Below are 24413 nucleotides of genomic sequence, written 5' to 3' on the forward strand. Positions count from 1 at the left end.
AAGACTATTCAGAAACTGACCATATTCAGAGTACTCTGACAAAACTATGTGCAGCAACCAACAAAGTTAAAGAACACGTCTGTTTTAATGCTTTGCCTACATTTTCAGTGCAAGGTGAAGTTTTCATGCACAAACAACCAAACACTGAGGCGGGCACTGCAACACCCACGACATAGCTGCACTATCACGTGCTGCCTCTGGGTTATTTGTCTTCTGGAGAAAAAGATGTAGCCGAGCCCTAAATGTCTGTAAAGCAGCAACAAGCCAATGTGCTTCGTGGAAACACTATGTCTCTGTAGGCGTGTGCCGCCGTAACACTACAGTCAGTACTGGTTCAAACAGAGAAACGGCTGCACTAAACTATTTCTTTTTATTAGGCTTTATTTTAAGAAGAAAGGATATTTAGCAAGTTAAAAAGGGAAAAGGGCAGTCGTAAAACACCTGTCATCCGTGGCGGTTGGCCGTTGCCATAGCAACTATCTTCATTCATCTCTTTCTGGTCAAATCTCAGGTGCCCCGTGTTCGCGCAGAGGGCTCTCCTGGATGCGCGTTGCGTTGGACTTTCCCAATTGGCCGAGACCCTACCATACCGGAAAAACAGGGGGCGGTACTTCTTCTTAAAGAACACGTGCTGCATGCTGTATGACTAGATAGTTCAGTTCATTGTATTTAAAAGAAAAAACAAAATACTGGAAGTACAGCGTTGAATATTTTTCCCCTTTGTTTTTACAGAGTGAGTAGAGCTGTCAGATTTCTTAACAGCCTTCCCTCGAGCGGCTTTTTTGAAGGGACTGATGGTTAAACCGACGGGCAAAAAAAGCTTTAATCCTAAGCAAGTATTGAAAAATACAGCACTTCACACGCTGTGAAGTCCACAATGATAGTTTCATTAGAGTTTAGAAGTTTTAAAATATTTTTATGCCTCATAGTCACTTCCTAAAACTCTTCTAAAGACTCTTCTGCGCTATGTTGCCTTTAAGGCTAAACTCGGGGCATTCCAGCTGAAATCCCTCACTTGACGTGGAAAAAAGACGCACGACAAGTCTTGCCTGTTTCTATTAAGGGTGCATAATTGTTCCAGCCCTCAAAAAGTAATTTTCTGTCATATTCTTCTAAAAGTGAATTAATAGCTGTGTTTTTTGTGTTTAAACAAAGAATTGTGTGATTGGTTTGTGTTATACAAAATGTGTTTGATGGTCCGGGAAACCTTTAAGCGGCGGAGTAAAGTGATTGGACGAAGTACTTGTCAGTCATTTGAAGTGTAGTTAGGTAGCGCTGCTCCGCCCTCTGCAAACTGCCAGCAGCTGCAGCTAGCAGCAGAGCAAATGTTCATTTGGATGCACACATTGAATGAAAGTCAGTGTAGGAGGCTGTAGTCAGCAGCAACTAACAATATCTGCACTAGGTGAAGTTATCGCACAGTGTAGATTGTAGGCACTCAGCTTCACAGGGCAAGCAGAGACACGCCTATACTTTGGAAAAATCCAGGTTGGAGATATTTGTGGCAGGGGAAGGTAAGATTTGCCGGGCTCTCATTCACCAAGAATTTCTGGTTAGACAGGTAGGTTAGCTAGCAAGCTAGCCTAGCTAAATAACCAACGCTATTCACTGCTAATTTCTCGTCGTCTTTTATTCTTTGGCCAATGAATACAGAGGTGATATGTCGTGACTTTGTCACCGTGAAATTACAATAATTGTTTATGACTGGACTGACATTTTCCGTGTGTATGTGCAAAATGCCACTGCCGGTACTGTTAGCATACTGGCTAACTTAAAGATATCATGTTTCATGTCATCAAGACGAGCTTGCTAGCTCCTGACACTGGCTAATGTGGTACAGTTAATGTTACATGCCGCATGCGGGGAAATACCGACGCTGAATATCTGTCTGTGTGTCCAGGAGCAGGCGGTGTGAGGTAATGCAGCGGGTCACGGCGCAGCTCGTCGCCGGGCTGGTCGCAGCGGTGCTGTCGCTGCTGTCCGAGCAGTCCTGGGCAGATGGTGGGGGGCCCAGCCTCTCTGAACGGGTTATCTGGGCTGTAAATGCCGGGGGCGACGCGCATGTAGATGTGCACGGTATTCACTACAAAAAGGACCCACTGGAAGGGAAACTTGGTAAAGGTGAGTGAACGTGATTAACTGTTAAGATGCGTGCGTGTCTTCGCTAGGCTTCACCTCTGATGTTCTAGTGAGAGTGACATTGTGAAGGTAGGTGCTCCACGGAGGTAAAATTGGCATTTCCTGCAGAAACCCCTGCGTGTTCTGGCTTCCGCAAGTAGCTCCAAACTTATGAGGAGTCAGCATAGAGGGCTACAGCCCCGCCCCACTCAATATGTAGAGGAAGCAGGTAGTGATGTGATCAGCGTGACTGGAGAACAGTTTTTGGTTCCATTTTTGAGGCAAACTTATTGAACCTTGGTGAAAACGCAGCATGGTTGGTTACTTTTTTGACGCACGGTGCTGTTATTTCATCAAATGTAGAGAAGGTCTGTGGGGTTTTGCAATATGCTGCAAGTCAACTAAAGCAGCACATTTCTAGTACTTTTGCTGTTAGGCAGATCTTGTCTTCTGATTGCATACCGAGCCTGATGATGTTGTCCGTTTGTAGCCTCTAATTATGGGATGCGTCTGCCAATACTACGGTCCAATCAGGAGGACCAGATTTTGTACCAGACAGAGCGCTACAATGAAGACAGCTTTGGATATGACGTCCCCATTCGTGAAGAAGGAGAGTATATACTGGTTATGAAGTATGCAGAAGTTTACTTTGCTCAGTCACAGCAAAAGGTAAGGCTGTTTTAAAAGGCTGTTCATGGTATGATTTGCTAATTAATAAGAAGTTAATTTAGTGAGAATAATGAATAAAGGGACAGGAAGCATTTTTATATAAAAACATTTTTTGTTGCATTTAAATTGGTTATGGCCCAGTATATTTCCCATCTCATGACCACTGCGTAAAAGGAACATCATAACCTCACCTTTAATCCACATTTTCTTGTACTTTATGAGTTGTTAATGTTTCCTGTTAAACGTGTCTGTGAGTGACAGTACAAGAATGAGGTGTTAATCATTACTGATTCAGGAATGTTTTTCCAGGTGTTTGATGTTCGTCTAAATGGCCACGTGGTGGTGAAGGACCTGGATATATTTGATCGAGTAGGACACAGTACTGCTCATGATGAGATCGTGCCCTTCTCTATTAGACGGGGCAAGCTGAGTGTGCAGGGAGAGGTGTCCACTTTCAATGGCAAGCTCACTGTGGAGTTTGTAAAGGTGAGTTCTAATTTGTTGAATTATCTGAGTTTGGCTATTTTTACACACGGTTTACATACTGTGTGGGGTGGGGCTGTAGCTCAGGTGGCAGAGCAGGTCAGCCACTAATCAGAAGGTCAGTGGTTCGATCCCAGGCTGCCTCCCGGCTGCATGCCAAATATCCTTGGGCAACCCCATGTCTGCCAACTGGTGGTGGTCAAAGGCGCGCCGCGCCCCCCCCCCGCAGCTGTGGCTACAATGTAGCTTGCCATCACCAGTGCATGAATGTGTAATGCGGGCCATTTACATACGAGTGCTGTATTTGGAAGTATTTGTCATTTGTTGAGCTTAAAACACTTTTCTTTTCCTTTTTTTTTTTTAAACCCAACATGTCCAAAAACAGCGATGAACTAAGTGTTTAATTCTTATTTTCTATATCTTTAATAGTGTTTTAGCATTGTAAGATGGCAACAAGCAGCTATGTGTAATAGTCAGAGGTTGGGAGAAAAGGTAGTACTCACTTTATATTAATATAACTCAAATGCAGTTTGATCTAGATATGAGCATAACTACTTGTGTGTCATGGGTGCCATTACCCCTGACACGCATAAAGCTTTGCATAATGAACTCCCTTTGTGAAAGTGTCTCTTGATAGCCAGTTGGTGTGTGGGCTGTGAAACTGACTGATAACCATCCAGTATCTTATTGGCTCTTAGGGGAGAGTGAACTTGATGTGGCATTTTTTTTTTTTTTTTTTTTCTGTTCCTACTATTATTGTCAAGGAACTGAAGAAAATAACTGGCATAGCAGATGCTGTTTTTGCTGTTTATGGGTGGAGTCACAGAACCTGTTAAACTCAAAAGCCTCTGAAGAAAAAAGCCTAAAGCCCAGACCCTACCATGCTTCTTAAAAAAAAAAAAAAAGATGTTTTGTTTTTTTTCCTCCCTGATATCACTACAACTACCTGTTAGATCATGAATTGTTATAAATAAGCTAAAAATTAAACCTAGGTGTACATCACTTGCTTTGATGCTTGCAGGTGGTGAATTCAAATTAGTAGCGGAGGAAGGACAGGATTACTAAGAGTGTGGCACATCTGTGGCACATCTGTGGTTTTCATTCTTTCTGAACAGTCTGTTTTCATGTCACAGATGTAGCGTGCTGTTTCACATTCGTTTCAGTGATTTTTGAGTTTATTCATTTCTGGATCATCTTGACACACGAGCTTTGGTAAATATCAGGAGAATCACATCAAGATATTATCTGAAGCTGTCCTTTCCAACATTGAGCGCAAAACAGGACTCTCACTGCTAGAAGTGGTTTATTTAGTTCAGGCCAGGGTGTTGTCTGAGTAGAGCATGCACAATAGAGGACAACCGCGCTGCCTGTGAATTTATTGGATGTTTACTTGCGTCTATTTTCATATCGACACAGGTGGTCAGAGTTTTGTGGGTAATGTCTGCGAAAGTTGGGGGTGTCAAAATGGTTGGATTGGTTAACATTGTAACATCTTATTTTCCTTTAAACAATGTAATGCTAATGTAATGATTAAAAAAATAATAATAATAATTTCATCAGTGCTTGAACCCTGTGTTTTGAGGCATGCCCTTATCTCAGCTGACTCACAAACCTTGTTGCCTTCCTTGGTATCATTTATCCCCCATAGTGTCTTGAAGCTTTTCAGCCTAATTGTCTTTAGAATAGTTTAGATCGTGCATCTTGTACCATATTTTTATATCCTGAATCTCTTTCATGCTCCTGTTAATAGTGGAGTCGATGTTATCAGTGAGGTTCCCAATAAGTGCCTTTGAAAATGGTGTGTGTGTGTGTGTGTGTGTGTGTGTGTGTGTCTACTTAATTAGGTCAAGTAAGTTTTTATTGTTGTTGTTTTTTTCTTTTTGAGATTTATTTTAATTCATTGATGTGACCTGCTATTTATTGCTTTATCAGAAGTTAATAATTCTTATTTTGTTAAGTATCTCCAGTGTGAGTGTAGCAGCAGTATTATGTGTTTCCCATTCACATAATCTATCATGTTCGACTTTAGACTTTTGAGATATATGAGCATGAATGAATTAAAATCTCCCAAAAGAAAAACAAAATTTACTTGACCTAATTAAGTAGGACTACTTACACACACACATATAAAAATACATAAATCAATAAAATAATAAAATGCGCACATATGCGTGTGACTTCTTATTGACTGCTATTTGCGGTTTTGGAGTGACGTGGCAACATGGCCAAAATTAAGTCATGGGTTCTGTTACTGTACAAATATTCTATGTAGTGTTCTCATTTCAAATGTGTTTAACTAGTTTCACTGAATGACTCCAAATTGAAATTGTCTAGTCACCATTTATTTTCACACACATGCATCATAATTATTACACTTTTCAGTTTATACTAGTAAATGTTGATCAATGAGCTGCAGCCATAGGAAAAGCTCTGAATGACAGCAGGTAGCCTGTTTGTAGGGCATGCGACTGTATGCTAAATGTATAAAGTGGCATACTTGGGAAAGTTTCTGCAGTGACCTCTTTCTTCCATTATTTTTGTGGACCACTGGCACTCTTTGCATTTTTCCTGTCTAAAAAGATTTCCTTTCCTGAATCAGTTGAACTCCATTTGGGCACAAAATGGGATTAAATGTACACCACAAACTGAATGGGAAGTCGAGAAACAAATATGGAAACTCAAACAACTAAATGGGAGCTTTGAAAGTATATGTGGATACACGTTTTGCTTACATTTGACTCTGTTGAATCTGCTGTTTCAGGGTTATTATGACAACCCCAAGATCTGCGCTCTCTACGTGATGAAGGGGACATTAGAAGGTGAGTCCTGAGATTGTTCAGCACTTTACAGTGAAGTGTGTTGACTAAAGCATTTTGACTTTCTGGGACCAGCGAGCTCTCCCTGACTTTTGTTCTACATCTTTTAAGATGTACCAAAGCTTCAACCTCACCCTGGCTTAGAGAAGCCTGAGGACGATGACGACGACGATGATGAGGGTGAAGTAGGCGAGGAAGGTGGGAAGAAAAAGCCCCCAAAAGGTACCCATCACAGGGTCCAGTCAGGCCCCCGAACACCAAACCCATACGCAGCTGACAACAGCAGCCTAATGTTTCCCATCCTCGTTGCGTTTGGGGTGTTCATCCCAACACTGTTCTGCCTCTGCCGGCTGTGAGCTAAAACTATCTACTAACGAGACGGACACGGGACTGTGAAGAAAGGGAGGAGGAGAATGAGGGGGGGAGGGGGTCATGGTGGTAACAGCAGCACAGGTAAAACATACACACAGGAGAGGGCTGGACAAGGAAGTACACAAAGAAGACAATAACTTTTGGAAGACCCACTGCAAGACGACGCAGATGCTGTAAGAATGGGGGGGGGAAGGAGATGCAGGAAGTGTATGCTGTGCGCTTCTCTGTGAATTTGTTTGCATCCACCTCTGCTGACCCTTTTGAACAGTGTTAGCCATTTCCACACCAGTCCTTCAAAGGCTGGGGGAAAAAAAAAAAAAAACATTTCGGCATTAAAAGGATGCTCAGGAGTGTTTGGTCCGGGACGTTTTTTGTAAACTAAAAAGCATTGCTTTGTACGGGGCGTAGCAAGAATGCACTCCTGCTCAGCATCTGGCCAGACAGGTTACTTTCAAATTGGAAATGGTACTGCTGAGAATTTGATTAAACAAACTAGAAATCAAACACGGTCACGGTTAATGGAAATGCAGTTGTCATCTGAGAGACAAGTGCAGAGATGGAATATTCGTATCTTTCTGTTCTAGTTGGTCCTTTTTTGTTGACGTGCCATCTTCTACCTGCCATGTTGAAATATCAGAAAGTCCTTTGCAAACCGGTGGGCTCACTTGCTGTCTAAGTCGCCTTGCCTTTACATAAATGTAGGTCGGGTTTCAGAAATGCATCTGTGTGCAGTGATGAACATCTTTGGTATTGTTCCACCAAATACTAAATTGGGGCCATCAAAAATGTGCTCATCTGTGATAACAAATTACAAGACCCTATTGGAGTTTGTTTGGTCGCTTTTTGTTTGGTTTTTTTGGGGGGGGGGGGTCATCCCGAGGATGGATTTATTTTACAAGTCGCACATCTAATCTTTTAAGAAAAAAGCCGTTTCCTTCAGTAAAAGACGCCATATTCATATTTAGTGAGAGGCAAAGTTCATGCTGTGAAAAGCTTCATTGAGTCAGTTACATCGCTGTATTTTCTGTGACATCTGCCTTTTTTTTTTTTTTTCTGTTCATTCACTAGTGCGTGTCTTTTTTGTTTCACCAAAGAATGTCATTTTTGTTATTTTATCAGAAAACTTCAAACATGGTGGCCTGGTTTTTTTTTTGGTTTTTTTGTTTGGTTTTTTTAAATTTGAATTTTATATCTCTGTCCAAAATGTGTGTTTTTAAAACAAATGTGAGTAGTTGACTCTGAAGTGTTAAACTATCACAACAGGTCAGGACTTCTTAATATTAGGATTCTAACCCCCCCCCCCCCCCCCCCCCCCTCCCCCCCCGATACACTTGCCATGTATTCTCCAAGTCACTCTTTGTATATCGGATGTTTGTCCTCTGAGAGGTGAGAAAGCACAACAATAATATAAGTTTTTAAAAAAAAATCAACTGTGTACCAGATGTTATGTGTGAACCTTTATTCAATTCTTCTCTTAGCTTTTTCCATTCTGTTGTCGTCAAACGTTTCAGTGTTGCCTGTACCTTTTTGTGTAGTTACATTGTGAATTTCCTGTGGGGTCATATTTCGGTCTTTTGAGTTGATCAAATTGGGACAAAATGAAATCTATGAGCCCCCCCCCCCCCCCCCCCCCGCCTCGCACTCCCCTCACATATCTATGTTGTCGGCGTCCGCTTTGAGCTTTTGGACAAAAATGTTCTTCTTGGCTTTCCACGCAGACTGAAAAGAAGCTTTGTTTTTTGGTTTTGGTGGCGTTGTTGTGAAGTCTCCTGTTAATGTATCTAGTTACTTACCTTAAGTGCTTAGCTCTACTCTGAGGATGATTTTGTAACTTTGCCTGTTTCACTAATGCGTCTTAAGTACTCACCACCCATCCACCCAATCCTCCTCTCCCTTCTCTGACTAGTATTGCTGTTGCCATACGCAGTACTTGAAAAGTGATTAATAATTCAGGCGTCGTGGATGCTTCCTTACTCCTCAGTCCTCCTCCTCATTGTGATTGATGGTGGTTTAAAAATTTGGTGCCAGAAAATATTTAGCCAGTTTATGGTAGTGTTGTGTGTGTTTTTTGTTTCTTTTGAATGTTGTAATATCTTACTCTTATTTCATACAGACTGGTGAGAAATGAAAGAACAAACCAACAGTGTTTCAGTGTGCCTTGGCACTGATTCCAGAAGTTTCCAGATAAGTGTGTCACGAAGGAAACTGACTGGTGTCTTATGCGGGAGCTTTAGCATGTTTGGGTTGTTTTAGTGTGAAGTTTACTCACATTTTCACTTTATTTTTGGTTGGGTTAAGGCAGCCAAACCTGGTGGGGTTTCCTAAGTGGTTAATTGTTAGTATCTTCAGAATTTTGCTGGTGATGCCAAAATGCCTTGACTGAGTCTCAGCATGTTGGTTTTTTTTTTTTTTAATTGGAAGTGAGACTAGACTTGGACCCTCCTTCAAGTCACTCCCATCGGGTTTGAAGGTTTGTTTGTTTTGTTTTTTTGTTTTCTTCTTGTAGGACAAAGATGACCATTTGATTGCGTTGACCTTTGCCTTTATGGTGGCCCTTAGGCTCGCTTGATGACACGGATATCGAGAATGCGTAGTCCTTCCATCTGTCTGCATTTTCTGCCACTTATCCAGGTCCCAGGACAGCTCCTTAAGCAGAGATCTCTCTCTCCCCAGCCACCTCCTTTACCTTCAAGTGTTCCTAAGACAGAGACACAATCTCTCCAGCGTGTCCGGGGTCTACTCCAGCCTAGTCCCAGTTGGACGTAACCGAAACACCTCATCCAGGAGCTCAGATCAGGTCCAAGTCAGATGCCTGATCGAGCTCAACTGGCTCATTTTGTTGCAGAGATCCAGCAGCTCTGCTGACCTGAATAGCCATCCAGTCTTTAAGGCAGAACCTAGACACCATTCAGAGGAAGCTCATTTCCACCGCTTGTATTTGCTCAGTCTTTCTTTTGGTTGCTATTTAGAGTTCATAGCCATAAGTGATCCACAGGTAAATCGACAGCTTCGCTTTCACCTTCAGCGCTCTCCTCACCATGACAGCACTGGAGCATACACCTGCTCCTTCCTTCTGTCTCACATACAAGACCTGGAGATACTCAACCACCTCCTTGGGGCAACAACTTGCTCCCAGCTTGGTGTGGACTCTCCACCCTTGTCATGTGCAAGCTTGCGTCCATCGCTCAAAGAAGCCATCAAGAAATTTTTATAGTTCTTTATTATAAATAGTATACTATTTATAATATAGTGTACAATTTGCATGGTTTAAAAAAAAAAAAAAAAAGGGGGGGGGGGGGCACACAGATGTCCTCTTGGAGCCTTGTTCTCACCCCTTGCAGGGAAAATATAACACCAGCTTCAGGGGGCCAAGTGGACCCAAGCCATCCCATCAAAATGCCTCATAGCACAGCAGAAAATAAGGTCTCCTCGCTGCAGTCGTCAAGTGTGTGACTGATTTTGTTTTGGGGTTTGTTTTTGTTTTGTTTTTCTTTCTTTCATTTGTCACCAATCTGTATAAGCGCCTTTCTTTCCTCTGAAAAGATGCAAAACGTTCATTTAATCCAGCGCCAAAGTCACCATATTCTGCTCCTCTGCAAGTCTACACAGTCGCGTTTGTATATAAGGTACAAGATCACACTTTTTATCGTGTGACGACAATGTTTTTGGTTTTAATTTGGGGTTGTAAGTGAGGGTTTGTTTTTGATCTTGTTTTGTTTCTTATGAAGATGACTTTGTGGCCTTTTCTTCTGGGGAGAAATGGTTATTGGTACAGAGTATAAAAATTCTAACAGGCAGCCAGATGAGCTGTCTGTTAAACAAATGAGATTATCTCTGAATATATGGGATCTTCCATTGCGTTAGGTGTAATTTAAATCGGAGCGGGGCTGACCTGGAGATATTTTATAATACGCTTGGATTTGTTTGAATTTTTTTTTTTTTTTCCTCAGGATTTGTTTTAGTTTGACTTTTTAAAACGTGATATATTATTGGTGTGACATTTTGCACTGCCTCATGTATTTTAAAATGTCGTGTGTGTGTGTGTGTGTGTGTGTGTGTGTGTGTGTGCGTGTGTGCGTGTGTGCGTGCATGCGTCTTTGTTGCCTTGAATTGTTAAATACAAATGCGCTTTACCATCATTCGCCTTGAGGTGGCTCTTTTGTTGGCTTATGTCAAAACAGCCTTTTATTTTATTAGTTTTTTTTCTTCCTTCTCTGTACAAAAAAAAACTTTTCAGGGCTAGATTTTCATTCCACAGGAAGGACTCTTTTTAGGAGAACAGGACACATGTCAGAAGAATTAAAATGTATATCAAGTCTGTTCTTAACCTCAACTAAAAAATACACAAGTTTTGCAGGAAAAGTGTAATAAACATATACCCACAACTTATTTCAAGCAGTCTCCTCACATCCTTCTTTCCAGACCTTTTGTTGTTGGTCTCGTAGTTAACTACCGCAGTGGAATGAAGATCTGCTCTGCTTTTTTTTTTTTTTCTTTTCCCACAAGAGAACCAAAGAATTTCAGTCATTCCATCCAAATTGTTCATCAGAGTCCTAACATGGTGCAAAATAATTACCTCTCATCCTTTCTTTCACCTGGGAAACGTGCTAAATCAAGCTAACATGTCATTTCATGTCTTGTCATCGCATTTATTGAGGCCATGCCAGAATACTCAATCTTGTTTTTTTTTTTTTGTTTTTAAAAATCATTGTAAAAGAGTCGTTTGAATTGCTCTGTAATTATTGTAAAATTGTTTTTGTTTTGGCATGTTGTTTTCTTTTAACTTTTTTTTTTTTTTTTTTTTTTTTAAAACAACTAAACATGTGAGATCAACTTAAACGGAAACAAATTTGAACAGCAGAAATCAGCCAACTTGCCCATTGCCCAGGCAGCAGCCCATTCAATTTGAACAGCCGGGTCTGCTGCCGTGAATGTGTATGCGTGAGACATGGAGTGTGCAAGTTGTACCTTATACGCACGTGTTTGGTAAATAATTGCTCTTCTGAGGGATGTAAGCAGCAGCAGGTGGACTGAGAAACTGTATGCGAGACCCCTGATCTTCTGCCTCAGATATGGCATATATGGGAACTGCTGATAAATGCTGTCTTTTTAATAAATGTGCTATTTTATCAGAATGTGTTGCTGCTGTTCTTCCACCTCCACCACCCAGGAGTTACCACCTACAATTATTCCAGGTCAGTTAATATTTGAACATAGTGCTCTGGTTAATTGAATTTCTTTTAGGCCAAGTACTTTGGAATTAAAAAGTGTGAAGTATGCTGGACTGGGTGTAGCGTACAAAAGTCTTGAGCCACCCCTCATTTCTCTTTCTTTTGTTCCGAGGAGCCAGAGTTGTATTTAAGTAGTCTTATCTGCTCATTTTCCCTGCAGTCCTTGTTCCTCCCCCACTTTCAGAGGAACTTATTCTGTTACGTTACCAATCACTTGAGCATAAAAGACTCGTAAGGGATAAACCAATATTATCTACACATAATAGAGAACTTGGCAAAACAAAAAGTAGTATTTAATCATTTTACTGCTTGTAGCCTGTTGCAGGAACACATCTGTTCCTATTTCTTTAGCTATATTTATGAAAAATTGTAAAGATAACAGTTTGACACACAAAATAGTGTTTTTACTCCAAGGAGACTCCCACAGAGCTGTTAGTCGAAAACTTGGTATTTCTCTGCATGGCAAAAGCCTAAACAAATATATCTTCACCAGATGAACAGTTTGCAAAAGTAATTTATGTAATCTAATGAGGTCTTTACTGAAAAATCCATAAAAGATCTGATACTGAGAGATGCATCTGGACAGAAGTGGTCTGAGTGGAAAGAAGTCGTGCTTAATGAAGAGAAACGAGGAGAAAACACTGATCTATGCTAAATGACATGAGCTGGACTGAACGGCAACAGATCTTATGGAGTGATTAATCCAGTATGTACAGAGGTACAACAGTGAGTGTGGACAGCCATCTGTGAGACACAGCGTTGGCGATCTTTCCAAAACTGGTGAAATTATGAACACAAAGTTCATAAAAGACTTAGATCCAAGTTTGACTGCATGGTTCAGTCATCCACAGCACCTATTTCCCATTTTCTTAACAACATATAAAGAAATGAGGGACCTCTGCACAGTACTGTACCTTTTGTTGATGCATGAATAGCTTCCAACATATTGGCTTGGCTTGGTAATTATTATTGATCTATCACACATTTGTCTGTATCAGGGTATATGTCGTCTGATATGTGCAAATATATTTTTAAGAATTTGTTTTTTAACTGAACTGCAGTAAAGATCAGGTCATCAGATAATTCTTATTACTTTTAAACCAGTACATCCAGGACAAGCAAGGCTCTACCTTAAACCTCTTAACCTTAAAAGTGCCCGTGTCATGTGACGCCTTGCATAAATAACACAATAACATACATTATTCATATATTTTTTTAATTACTTCACAAATGGATAATTGTCTCTCAGATGATGGTGGCTACTCACTGCCTGAACCCTTTGGCCAGATTATTGTTATTCAGATTAAGGGTAGCAGCTCTCAAATAGCTTTGAGTGCCTCACCCCCCCACTGGCAAACTGAGTCAGAGGGTGAGGTGTGTGTGTGTGTGTGTGTGTGTGTGTGTGTGTGTTTAATAATACAAATCCTCAAATAGTCTAAAAAGGCTAAAAACTGAACAAGCCTGAAACTGAATACCTCCACAGAGGCTGAAAACACACATGCCACACCACATCAGGAACATCTGGATCTCATTTTGTGTCATAGTCCTTCAGTTTGGTATATATTTGGCGATAAGATGCAAAATTGTATCTCACAATGGTAAAGAATCGTTCCAGAAAATAACAATTTTGAATCCAGAAACAAAAAAGAATCTCTTCCAAGTCAGGCAAAGCACCACCTCAGGACCGCCTGGGGTTTTTTGGGTTTTTTTTAGCTGGGGCTCTCATCTCTTATTTTCTGTTTGTCTTTCATAAGTATATATTTTCATTATGAAACCCTTATTGAATGGCAGCAGTGTCGTGGCATCTTATGCCTTGTGTTCCTCGGTGCCATAAATTTAGGGACAGTAACACAGATAAATAAAGTCAACACTGTCGTCTAAAGAATTTTATTAATAGCTGATTTATTGTGTAGCCAATAAGTTATTTTATGGTCAGTTCAACCACATAAGCAAAGAAAATTTTGAGTAAACAAATGAAACAAATGAAAATCACAAAAAAAAGTGAACGATGATAATCATCGGTTTCTGAGGTAGGATAGAAAAGTGTCACAGGGTCCGAGGGTCTAACCATACGTCCTCACAAATGAACAGAATAATCGCAGCTCAGTTCAGCATGGTCGCAGCACATGTGCAAGCCCTTTGTTTGTCCAGGTGTTGTTTTTTTCTTCTTTTCCCACCAACTGTGAAAACTTCTTTAAATAGAAGCACGAGGCAGATTCATGCGTAGCTAAAGGAGGACAGCTGCTGAACAAAGACTGAGGAGGCCACGCGGTTTGCTGCTGGACCGAGTCTCATAACCACAAAATTACACAAACTTACAGTATGTCATATTTACAATATACATATTTACATATATAGAGAGAGAAATAGATAGTTTACATAAGCTTTAGCCTATAAATTAATCATTTTGACATTTGAAGTGCATCCTTTTGTGTTCAGCTGGTAATGGCAATAGACAGATGAATGCTGCCATGCAAAAACAGTCAGGTCCAACTGTTAACCTGATCCAAAATAAAGAGCCATGAAAGGTGTGTGCGTAAAGTCAACACCACCAGCTCTACATGACACCTCAGTTCCACCCTGACTGCAACCCAGGACCAAGCCCAGATCCAGAGGAGGACTCCCCAACATGTTGTCCTGCGGATCCTTTACGAAGGGGTTTTCACCCGGCGGATCTCCACCGGACAAAAACATCACCCGCCAGATGTTTGTCAAGCTGGGGCCCTGCCTTCGACCACCCATGACCTCCTGTGCGCTGTGGAAAAGGAACAGCAGGTCCACTCTCAATTCCACGGTGTGACCCCGTGACCCCAGAGTGTACCTAAAGGTGGCAAGAGACAGTGTCACAATCAGGCCAGCCATTCCCAGAGCCCATCAGTCAAATGATATTACTGGGTCTTGAATAAGATTGTGTGTAAAAACACCAAAAGTACATTTCTTGAGTTTTGAGCCTGTACCTTGTAGGAAGCTTGTGCTTCGCCATGGATGGAAGCACAGGGCGGATGTCCAGATGTTGCGGGTTGGAAAGCTGAAGGTGAAGCTCGGCTCTTGTAACCGTTAATGACAAGATCTCCCTGGTGAGGACAAACTCCACACCCGTATCTGGTGAGGCGGAGAAGAGGCAATTAACAGTCTGCCAGAGTCACGGTACAGCATTTCATGTCACAGAGAAGCACATTCACTCATGTCAGGCTCTGCCGCAGAGGTGATGTTTTCACTCCTAATGCCTTGTTAATGAGTCAGCAGGATGTCTCAACAATTCTTGAAGGGAACATTAAGCCAGCTAAGACTCATTTGTGTGCAGATAACAGAGTCCTCCCTACAGCTGCATTATTCAAGTCATTATCCACCCCCAAACTGCCTTTCTGTCTTCACTTCACCTCTGCTGAAAAATGATATTTTTAAAGGGAAAAGCCAGAATGCCTACTCTGTGTGTGGCTGCTTCGTGTTATTCATGTTTCTTTTGCTTAATTTTCTGCTAAATTAGGTACCAATTCATCCCTGTAATTTATTCACTTAGTTCATCGCTCATTAGACCCATTCAGAATGGTTTACTGAACAAAGTTTCTCTTCTCTCCTGATTAATTCGCAGCACACGTTTTTTAAACTCTGGAATTATTAAGATTCTTAATATAGCAGGTAAGCTCAAGAAATATGAGAAGAAGCTGTGTGGAGGCCAGCTGATGCTTACAGATGTGAAGAGTCCGTTCCCGTGGTTACCACACAGCTAGTTTTATGTATTGAACTGAACTCTGTTTTGGAGGATTAACCACAGGGATTATCTTCGATCTTCGATTTTAGTTGGGTTTTTTGTTTGTTTGGGGGATTATTTAGAAATACTCCCTCCCATCAGGATCAATCCCGCTCAGCACATCTGACCTCCACAGGACGAGCATGAAGTTTAAGTTAAAGTTTCTTTCGCCTGGGTGTATTCTCTTTCTTTTTTTTCTTACCTCCTCTCATGCGACCTTGAATCCCTTTCAGCCTCCTGCAGTTTTCTCCTTCTTGACAGCAGCGGTAGACGCGCCGGACGAAGCCGAACAGAGGTTTTCCTGGAAAAACCAACCCACGTGAAGCTCTCGCGGAAAAGTGCCGCATGCTGATCTCCAAACGCGTCCCGCTATCCACGCGAGCTTCTTGCGTGTTCTCCAGCCAAGGTGCTTCCAGTTCCGCGCACCGGTCCGTGCGTAAAGTCGCTTCGTGTGGCTCCCGTGACAAAAGCTCCGATGTGCCCACCGCGCGCCCGAACACTCCACAGCAGCTCAGCATCATTAAAATGAAAAGTGATGTAATCCGCGTGCAGTTTGAAGAGGCCATGGTGAAATCCCGAATTCCGCCCAGTGCTTTTCCAGCGACGAGGAGCGGCCACTTCTTCTCTGATGCCAGCTCTCCAAAGCCCTGCGGCCAGTTTGAACCCCTCGCTATTATACCCCACTGACAATGGGGGGACAACACACCACTTAGAATTTGAATCCTGGCCCTCCTCACAGTCCCTGCCCCTCCTTTTGTGCCTTGCCCACCCATTTGACCCCCGCTGCCTTTTATTGAATGCGCCTGCATAATTAGGCGCCCCCAGAGCGCCAAGCAAGCCCATTCACATTCAGCTACTTAGCTAATTGCCCTAATTACTCCATAGCTGGATGGTCGAGAACGACCTTACTCGGAACACGTATAGGGGAGGATATTCTGAGAGAGCAAAAGTATGAACATCTTACAGGCATGCGTTTGGCATTTCAGACCGCTTTGCACACACCTGTTCATGGTCGTTTGAACGGAGGCATTAAGCAAGAGGCAGAAAACAATAGGCTCCACACTGAAGTCATAAGAAGGTCAGGCAACCCCAGCTGTTTTCAACAAGTCATGAGAAAAGTAGCTCATAAGAGGCCAACTCAGAGCGGATCACATATTCATTTTATTTTAAAACACACAGAAGTTCATCACAGCAAACCTCTTCTCAGACAACCTTCGAATACACACATTTCGTGTAAATGGCAGCAATAAAGACAAATCACAGTCCTAATAGCCAAATATTTAAATAACACTTTTGATTGCTGACATAGAGTTGATTATAAAATGCTTTAGAACTTCTAGACAAATAAGCCAATACAGGAGCAGCGAACAAGCACGTTTTTCTTCTCAAATGTGGGAGAGGATAACGATTCTGGCTTCAGTCTAAATGCATGAGTGAAAGCAACAGAAACATCTGCTGCAGACAGTTATTTTATTTATTTTTTTTGTTTAAATGTAACAAATAAAATTAGACTCATACAAGCATGGAAGTAAACATAACCTACTTTAACTAAGCTTTAACAAGCATCCACTGTCATAGCAAATTTATAGTTACAATATAAATTAAAAAAAACAGTTCTGCTGTGAATATGAGATCCACTAGGGTTTTACAGCACAGTGCCACAGCGTACGGTAATGTACAGCATGGGAACAAGTAAACCACAGCTGGAGGGCAGCAAAGAAGATGTAATCCTGTTGTAAAATTTCCTACAGCAGAGCTTTTTTTTCCATTTTATTTTTTTAATGTTACTTACAGGGCAGTTCTTCTCCCAGTGAAATACATTTCCTCCTGAACGGGCGACCCGACGCTGCCCTGTCAGAGCAGGTTAACCCCGTGTTTCAGCAGTCTGTGCCGGGCCTTGCTGGGTAGCAAGAAAGCGCTGTCCTGGTGGTTCGGGATGCCCGAGTTCCTCAGCGAGCCTCCGTTCTGCTGGAAGTAAGTCTCCTGGGCCACGCTGCGGGTGCCATACACAGCTGTGCTGGCATTCCTGCCGACATAATGTCACGCAGATTTAAATTTCAAGCCCGCTGTGCAACAAACAAACACACTAAAGAAGGCAAACAGTGTGGGAGGTTTTCACCAGTAAACATCAGCTGTCAGAGCGAGATCCACGCTAGTTAAGGGAAGGTTTAGGTTCAGAGGGATGAACGTGATAAACTGTCAAATAATCCCCCCTCCCTTCTAACCTTTACTTGAGTAGAAGAAGAAGAAATCCCCCTGCCCCCTCCACCCTCTCACAACCAAAAGCTACTGCATCATTGCCATGCTGACCTGATAATAGCCTCCTGCAGAGTCTCAGTGTTACAGAAATGCGAGTGAAGAAGTGATGTGGCTCTGACAAAGGGTTGATCCCAGGCTCCCCCTGACCGGCCAGACAGGTTGGCTGCAGAGACACACAATAACAGAGGCACATTAACCTGGACAGGCATGCCTGCAGCTCAAAAGAATGCTAATCACAGTCCTTGAAATTAGCAGTAAGCTCATGCAAAGACAATCTACCAACCCTCCCCCCTCCTAGCCCCACTGCCCTGGGTAGAGATGCAGGGACTTATACTCACTTCAGCAGAAAAGTGAAAGTTGGAAAACTGGAAGAGACAGAATGTTTGGGAATATCAGATGTGAAAAAAAAGCTGAAAAGACAAGCGCAGGGAGTGCCGAATATTTAACGCAGGGAGACAGCTGATTAGATATTTAAGGGGCAGTTATTACTTGTGAGCGTGCTCTGAATGCAGTCGAAATGGGCAAAGGTGTAGGGCCCTGGACCTCCCGGGGCACCCGGAGAGATGGTCCTCAGATGGGCCTCCAGTCCATTGAGTGAAGCCAGGCTGCTGTGATACTGGAGACAGATCGACAATGCCACGTATCAGCATGACAAAGGCAAAAACAACGCACTCATTTTCTTGAATTTAAATTGAGCTGCAGTTTGCAGAGGAAAAACAAAACACAGCCCTCACCACTTCCTCCATAGAAGTGGCGTCACTCATGAAGTGAGGCTCCACCAGCAGAGCCAGCACCAAGCCCTTCACTCTGTGCATGTACAACGTCATGGGGATCAGCGCATTCTCCTCTGAGGCGTCAGAGAGACGATGAGGAGGAGGAAGAAGAGGAGGAGGATCGCTCTTCCCTGCCTTGTGGCCTGAAACACTCCCATGGGAGACTCTGCTGTATTCCTCCACCACCTTATCATCGTGCGGCTGCTCATTTCCAGACTCGACCGCTTGAAACTCAAACACACCCCCAAAAGCTCCCTCCCCTTCTCCTCCATTTAGATGGGAGTCGTCTTCAAACACGGAGCCGTCTCCTTCACTGCGAATCTGGCTGCGACCACCTGTGCTGTCGCGGGAGCGGCTCTCTTCCGCCTCATCTTCAACAGAGTGTTCTCCATTTGAGAGAAGCCTGAGCGACTGTGGAGATGGGTTGAGGGAATTGGCAGCGCTGTGGGACGAAGCCGGGCTGAACACATCGGAGTCTGACAAACGAGGGCTGAGGGACGCCTTCTGAGGAGGTTTGGATAAACTTGGATTTGACACCTGTGACTCAGTAGAAGGAGTGTCGGATAAAGTCCTTGACAGGCGGGTCTTCTTTGAGGGACCATCTCTTTGTGGCGTGGTAGGACAGCTGGAAGGTTTTAGAATGTCAGAACTGTGTGACAAAGGGATTCAAGCAGCTTGTTTAAATAAGCTTCACTGAATATCATCTGTAAAATAAATAAGGAGAAACCACCTGAAACCTCTGTCGACAGGAGCGGACTGCAGGTCCTGGAGTTCAGGCGCGGTCAGGAACACAGTTGTGGAGCTGACAGTACCGCTAAATGAGCTTGATGCACTTGTTCCATTAGGCCGCTGAGCCTACACAAGAAAACAAAAATATTATTATTATTTGTTGCTGCCTGTTATACAGCAGCAACACTTAAATGCAACAGCAGCAGCAGCACTCCTTACTTCGGTGTCTTTCTGCACAATGACAATAAAGGCTCTCTGAGCACCTCTGAGAGTGAGAGCTGCATCATCAGCCCACTTTAATTATCCACCAGCCCACATCCTCCCAGGGAATCTAACAGGTTTGCTAGCTTGTGAGAACACCTGGCACCACACTGCAATTCTGCCTGCGTCTTTGCATTAGCTGCTTATAGCTGAGCTACCCCGGGGTCACAGCAGCAGCATGCAGGATGAATCACTGCGTGTGTTGAGATTAGTTGTCATGGTTTACTCCAGTTTTTCTGTTTTCTGTCATTTATAGGTTTTATTCTTTATTCTTCAACACAGCCTGAACTGTCTTAGACGAGCTTTCTTTTACTTTTCTTTAAATAGTCTTCAGGAATAGCTCACCAGGCTTCTTCACGGACAAGCTCTTCTTTTTGCCTTCTGTTCTGTCTGTCTGTCAAAACACTGCTTCAATAATGTTGATGTCCAGTCTCTGGAGTGGTCAGTCCATGACTGATGGTGTTCCACTGTGTCTTTTCTACCCAGGTTTAGGGCACTGGCTGTGTGTTTGGGATCATCATCATGCTGAAAAATGAAGCTGCTTCCAATAAAACACTTTTTGGCACAGTGGATGAAAATGATGGAACTCTACTGGGTTCATAATTCCATTAATTTTGACAAGATCTCAAAAACGACTGGTGGGAATGCAGTTCCAAACCATGACAGAGCCTCCGCTGTGTTTTATAGATGGTCACAGACACTCGGAGTGTCTTTGAAACAAAACTTTTACATTTGGAGATTTGGATTCATCACTCCATAAAACCTTTCTCCCCGTTTCCCTTCATTATTAATGGATTTTTCTCCCCTATTTCTGAAGTACATTGCTTTCAGATTCTATTAATCTGTTATAGATTAATAGGACACACTGCACACCATGTTGAGATACACCAAGTTTTCATCAGGCTGAAAATATGCCAACACTTAATATTCATTAATTTTTACAAAACATACAAGCTGCTGTTTCAAACTTAAACAATTTCTTGATTGTTTATAGCCCGTCCACGAGTGACGTTCTGCACTTTAACAGCAGGCCAAAGTTATGCTGTATTTTTTGTTACATTTTAGACATTATTAAAGATTGCCTGCGTCTTAGAGAAACAAATATATAGAGTCAGTGGAGATGTGGAAATATTATGCGTTTATAGACCTATCACATCAAAGAGAGTGACCCTGGATGAAGAATAAGTTATTCTCTGACTTCTAAAGTACGGCTTTTGCAGCTTGGTCAAATAAAGAAATTTGTCACAAAACACTAACTGCACAGTGCATCAATCAAGCATGGTGTCCTCACAGCGGAGAGACCTGCGAAGTACCCTTGAGCTTCCATCCCCTAATTATGTGTATGCGTGTGAATGGGGGAGGGGGCTGGTGCGTCTCGTCTTTTCAGGCTGCTTTACTTACGTTAACCTTTCATTATATCTACGATTTTACTACTGCTGATCTGAAGAAAAAAGAAAAAAAAAGTTTAGGAAACCTCTGGACAGATGTTGAAGTCCTACCGTGGTGTATGTTTCACTCTCGTGAACCATGACCTTCATTGTGAGCCCTGGAGACATCTGTGTGCTGACAACTCTTTGAAGCAGATCACAAAAAAATACATTAAAAAAAATTTCTGATTTCAGAAGCTGACATTTAAAAGAAGAAGTCGTGGCCGTTCTCTTCAAACGCGAGCTCACCTTCCTCTGAACAGAATACATCCAGCTAACACTAGAGGGCAGCGCTGACAGGCCTGAAGAATGAGGGCCGCTTTGAGCAGGAGAAGAGGGTCAACCTGAGGAAATGAATCCGATGAAATGTTACCTGCAGCTCATGCAGAAATAAACAATAAAAAAAATGATTTTGCTTTTATATTATCATCTACTGAGCAAATCTCCAGCGTGTGCCCACTGTATTGTTTACATGTATCCTGCAGGCACACTAAATAAGCAGAAATGAACCGCTGATGGTTTGTCGAGCCATGCTGAGGTCTTACTCAACACCACAGGATGTTGTGATATATTCTGCCTTCTGAGTGGCGGCAGGCTAAAAGCAGAACCCCACGTGTGACCTTTAGTACTTACGTTAGTCGAGTCGATGGTCTTCAAGCAGCTGAAGATGTGACTAAGCTCTGAGGACCCTGACTGCAGGTGAGAGAGGTACCTCGCCCACTGGGCTGCCAGGGTTTCCTGACTGTTGAGCTGCAAAGCAAAGGTCAAACTTGATGACAATGAGCATTTGGAGATTTTATTCAGACAGGTGGCAAATTAAAGGAAATTCAAACATAAAGGTGGCAGACCACTGTTTAACGGCACGGCCCGAAATGTCTCACATGGGCCGAGATTGCTCGCCTGCCACAGCGTGTGATTCACCTTGTTGTCATAGTCAGTGCTACGGATGAAGCACAGGGAGGCTCCTCAGAGAAGAGACCAGACATGAAGGTTTGCACTGACCCTTCACACTAAGTCCACCCAAAACCATTTCAATAAAAAGCCCCACAGTGTTGCTGAAAACCACACACATAAAGGCTTTTTTCCCCCTTTAACTTGTCACTGGTTGTGCTGTCAGACATCTTGATCTTTTTGTGACGGCTGATGTAAATGTTTCTTAAACCTACGTAGAACAAAGCAGAAATATTTGTGCAGCTGCACCTGATAGCTCTGGCGGACAGGGCCGTTGTAGAAACAGAAGAGGTCTATCAGCTGGTCCAGGAACTCAGACACGCTGACAGTAGGGACATCCACCGAGCAGCCCAGCGCCTGGGGGAGAAAAGAAAACACATCCCCAGAATAACCATTAGGGAAGCCTGAAATATCACAAGAGGTTGCTGCTGGACCACCAGTAGAGCCCCACTCACCCAGAAGAAGTCGTCTTTCATGCGGATGGCGAACTTGTTGCGCCGCAGCCTGAGCGTGCGCGCTGGAGAGGAGGAGAGCTCGGAGACGCAGCGGCCCACGCCGGCGAGCTGCCCACACAGCAGCTCCTGTTTGTCTAGTGGGGTCTGACAGAGACATGTGATGCTTTCACAGACTTCTCTGAAATCAAGCTAAGAACATACGCACACAAATACAAGTGCTGGGAGATTGTTATCATCTTCGACACACTCCCTAACACACACACACACACACACACTAGACGTGCAGCTTGCAGCACTTTGTGTCAGCCAGACCTCTTCAGGGTAGAAGTAGCAGATTCCGTCTCTTGTAGGATCAGCCTCTCCTCTGACCTTGGATCCATCATATAGGAAGAAATAGTTACACCTGCAGAAGTAAACATACACGAGTGGCTAAATGTGTCATTTAAGAAATAAAGAAGCAAGAAAAGACACATTTCAACCACGCATTAGTAATACTGTGCTGGAAGCAAGCATCTAATTAACTTTGTGCATAAAGATATGTGTTTGGTTTGCTATAATAATGTAGTAGCTCACTATCAGCTAAGTAGCAAAGCCGTGTATGTTTATGGTCCATCCTGCATGCTGTAGCTGGTGTCTGTAGTAAAGGTGGCTCTCAGCGGATCTTACATTCTTGAATCTGGCTGCAGAAGCTCAGCCATGACCGACGCGAAGCCCCCAGAAGCCCCTCAGTATCTTGTATCCATCCGCCCGAGCAGGCTGCAGATGCACTCTGACACACAGACACACACACACACACACACACACACAACTACTAAAACACAAAAAGTGGAACTGATGTTTTATCCGCGAATTCTGATCTTAGTAATCGCCTGTCACGCCGCAGACGGTCCGCTGTTTGCCGCAGATCACTCAAAACACGGCCACGGAGCGTGTTTTCACGCCATGTTTACGTTTCGCTCGCCGTAAGTTTTAATTACTTCCACACAGAGAAAATATCGCCACTTGAGGAATGCAGGGCAGTCACACGCAGTGGAAATCATGTGAAAGGACGGCGAGCGCACAGGGACAAACTAGTGCGCCATTACGCTGCACATTACTAGAAAGGTGAAGACGAGAGTGTGTGAGGATTACTCACTGCTGGTTGGCGGATTGCCTCTTAGTGTCACATTGATTATGATCCCAGTGTCGGTGCTTTTACGTGAAATTGTTGTGAAAAGTGTCACTTTCTTCTTATTTTGTTTGTTTGTTTGTTTTGTAAAACTATCATGGCGTTTTCAGACAACGTGCTTCTTAAACATCTTTGAATGTATGAATCCTGCACAGTCAAATGTGTCTATTTTAAGCCATTCTTTATTGGTAATGAACAGGATTTATGAAGGGCTAAAATCAAGAAATGATCAGTATTGCAAGCCTGGTTGCTCCTACTCCATATTTGCAGTCAGTCCAGTCCTCTTTTGACACTTAAAACATCTTTATAGAAATGTGATATTTGTTTCCATGTTGGCCAGATCTCTCTTCAAAGAGACAATTTTTTTAGTCTCAGTAAATAGTCCCTTTACCAAAACTTGATTGCAGCTTCTACTTTGTGACAGGGCCGTTCTTTCTGCCTCGGAATGACTTGATATCATTCATGAGAGTTATGTTTGAGGTGTTTTTGACAGATTATAGCCCAAGAAGTCATTTACAACTGTTTAAATTACTCTTTAATTTATGTGGAAACGGATGCTTTAGGCGGAACTTTTAAAAAAGACGAAGAAATCACATCCACACAAAACTAATGTTCTGTTTTTATTGTATTTTATTTTTAAATTAAACCGGTGGCACATTACATGGACCGTTTCTGTGTATTGCTCCATAAGACTTCGACAACAACCGATCATAAGCCTGGAAACGTGAGATGCCCGCGTGCTCTTCATCCTGGGAAAGGCAGTGCCAGAGGCTTTTGGCAGGAAAGGTGACCTCCAGCAGCTCCACTCTCGCGCACGGTGTTAAAGGTCGAGCGTGGATTTAAAACTGCGTAATAAGAACGCATTTGTAACGAGCCCCTCCCAGCATCACGCGCGTTTCCACTGGGACTGGATCGGAAAATTTTGAAACGCTCTACACCTTACAGCCGCT

At 42.9% G+C, this 24413-nt stretch overlaps 3 protein-coding genes across 6 annotated transcripts; 1 reads left to right on the plus strand and 2 right to left on the minus strand.

Moving 5' to 3' along the window:
- The first annotated feature begins 506 nt into the window (after nt 1–506).
- Nucleotides 507–11586, plus strand: mlec (malectin). 2 transcript variants are annotated; one of them, XM_040028432.1, is made up of 6 exons: nt 507–733; nt 1901–2121; nt 2609–2787; nt 3097–3273; nt 6032–6089; nt 6198–11586. In XM_040028432.1, the coding sequence occupies exons 2-6, from the start codon at nt 1920–1922 to the stop codon at nt 6440–6442; spliced, it is 861 nt and encodes a 286-aa protein (XP_039884366.1). In that variant the 5' UTR covers nt 507–733; nt 1901–1919; the 3' UTR covers nt 6443–11586. The 2 variants fall into 2 exon arrangements, with proteins under 2 accessions (XP_039884366.1, XP_039884365.1); XM_040028431.1 differs by lacking the exon at nt 507–733 and adding an exon at nt 1147–1514.
- A 1313-nt stretch (nt 11587–12899) lies between these two features.
- Nucleotides 12900–16446, minus strand: si:ch211-170d8.2 (uncharacterized protein LOC571755 homolog). Its single transcript, XM_040028430.1, has 3 exons — nt 15643–16446; nt 14647–14791; nt 12900–14510 (listed from the first exon to the last, which is right to left on the minus strand). Exons 1-3 carry the CDS (start codon nt 16247–16249, stop codon nt 14186–14188), a joined length of 1077 nt encoding a protein of 358 aa, XP_039884364.1. The 5' UTR covers nt 16250–16446; the 3' UTR covers nt 12900–14185.
- A 132-nt stretch (nt 16447–16578) lies between these two features.
- Nucleotides 16579–24396, minus strand: hps4 (HPS4 biogenesis of lysosomal organelles complex 3 subunit 2). 3 transcript variants are annotated; one of them, XM_040028422.1, is made up of 12 exons: nt 22962–24396; nt 22608–22698; nt 22296–22439; nt 22090–22197; nt 21523–21639; nt 21139–21233; nt 20962–21034; nt 19203–19327; nt 18434–19121; nt 18189–18315; nt 17751–17862; nt 16579–17466 (listed from the first exon to the last, which is right to left on the minus strand). In XM_040028422.1, the coding sequence occupies exons 1-12, from the start codon at nt 22991–22993 to the stop codon at nt 17295–17297; spliced, it is 1884 nt and encodes a 627-aa protein (XP_039884356.1). In that variant the 5' UTR covers nt 22994–24396; the 3' UTR covers nt 16579–17294. The 3 variants fall into 3 exon arrangements, with proteins under 3 accessions (XP_039884356.1, XP_039884357.1, XP_039884358.1); XM_040028423.1 differs by having other exon boundaries at nt 18434–19097; nt 22962–23677; XM_040028424.1 differs by lacking the exon at nt 16579–17466 and adding an exon at nt 18038–18064 and having other exon boundaries at nt 17754–17862.
- Nucleotides 24397–24413: the final 17 nt, after the last annotated feature.

This window comes from Simochromis diagramma, unplaced genomic scaffold (genome assembly GCF_900408965.1).
Source record: "Simochromis diagramma unplaced genomic scaffold, fSimDia1.1 OVJJ01000781.1, whole genome shotgun sequence".
NCBI classification, from domain to species: domain Eukaryota; kingdom Metazoa; phylum Chordata; class Actinopteri; order Cichliformes; family Cichlidae; genus Simochromis; species Simochromis diagramma.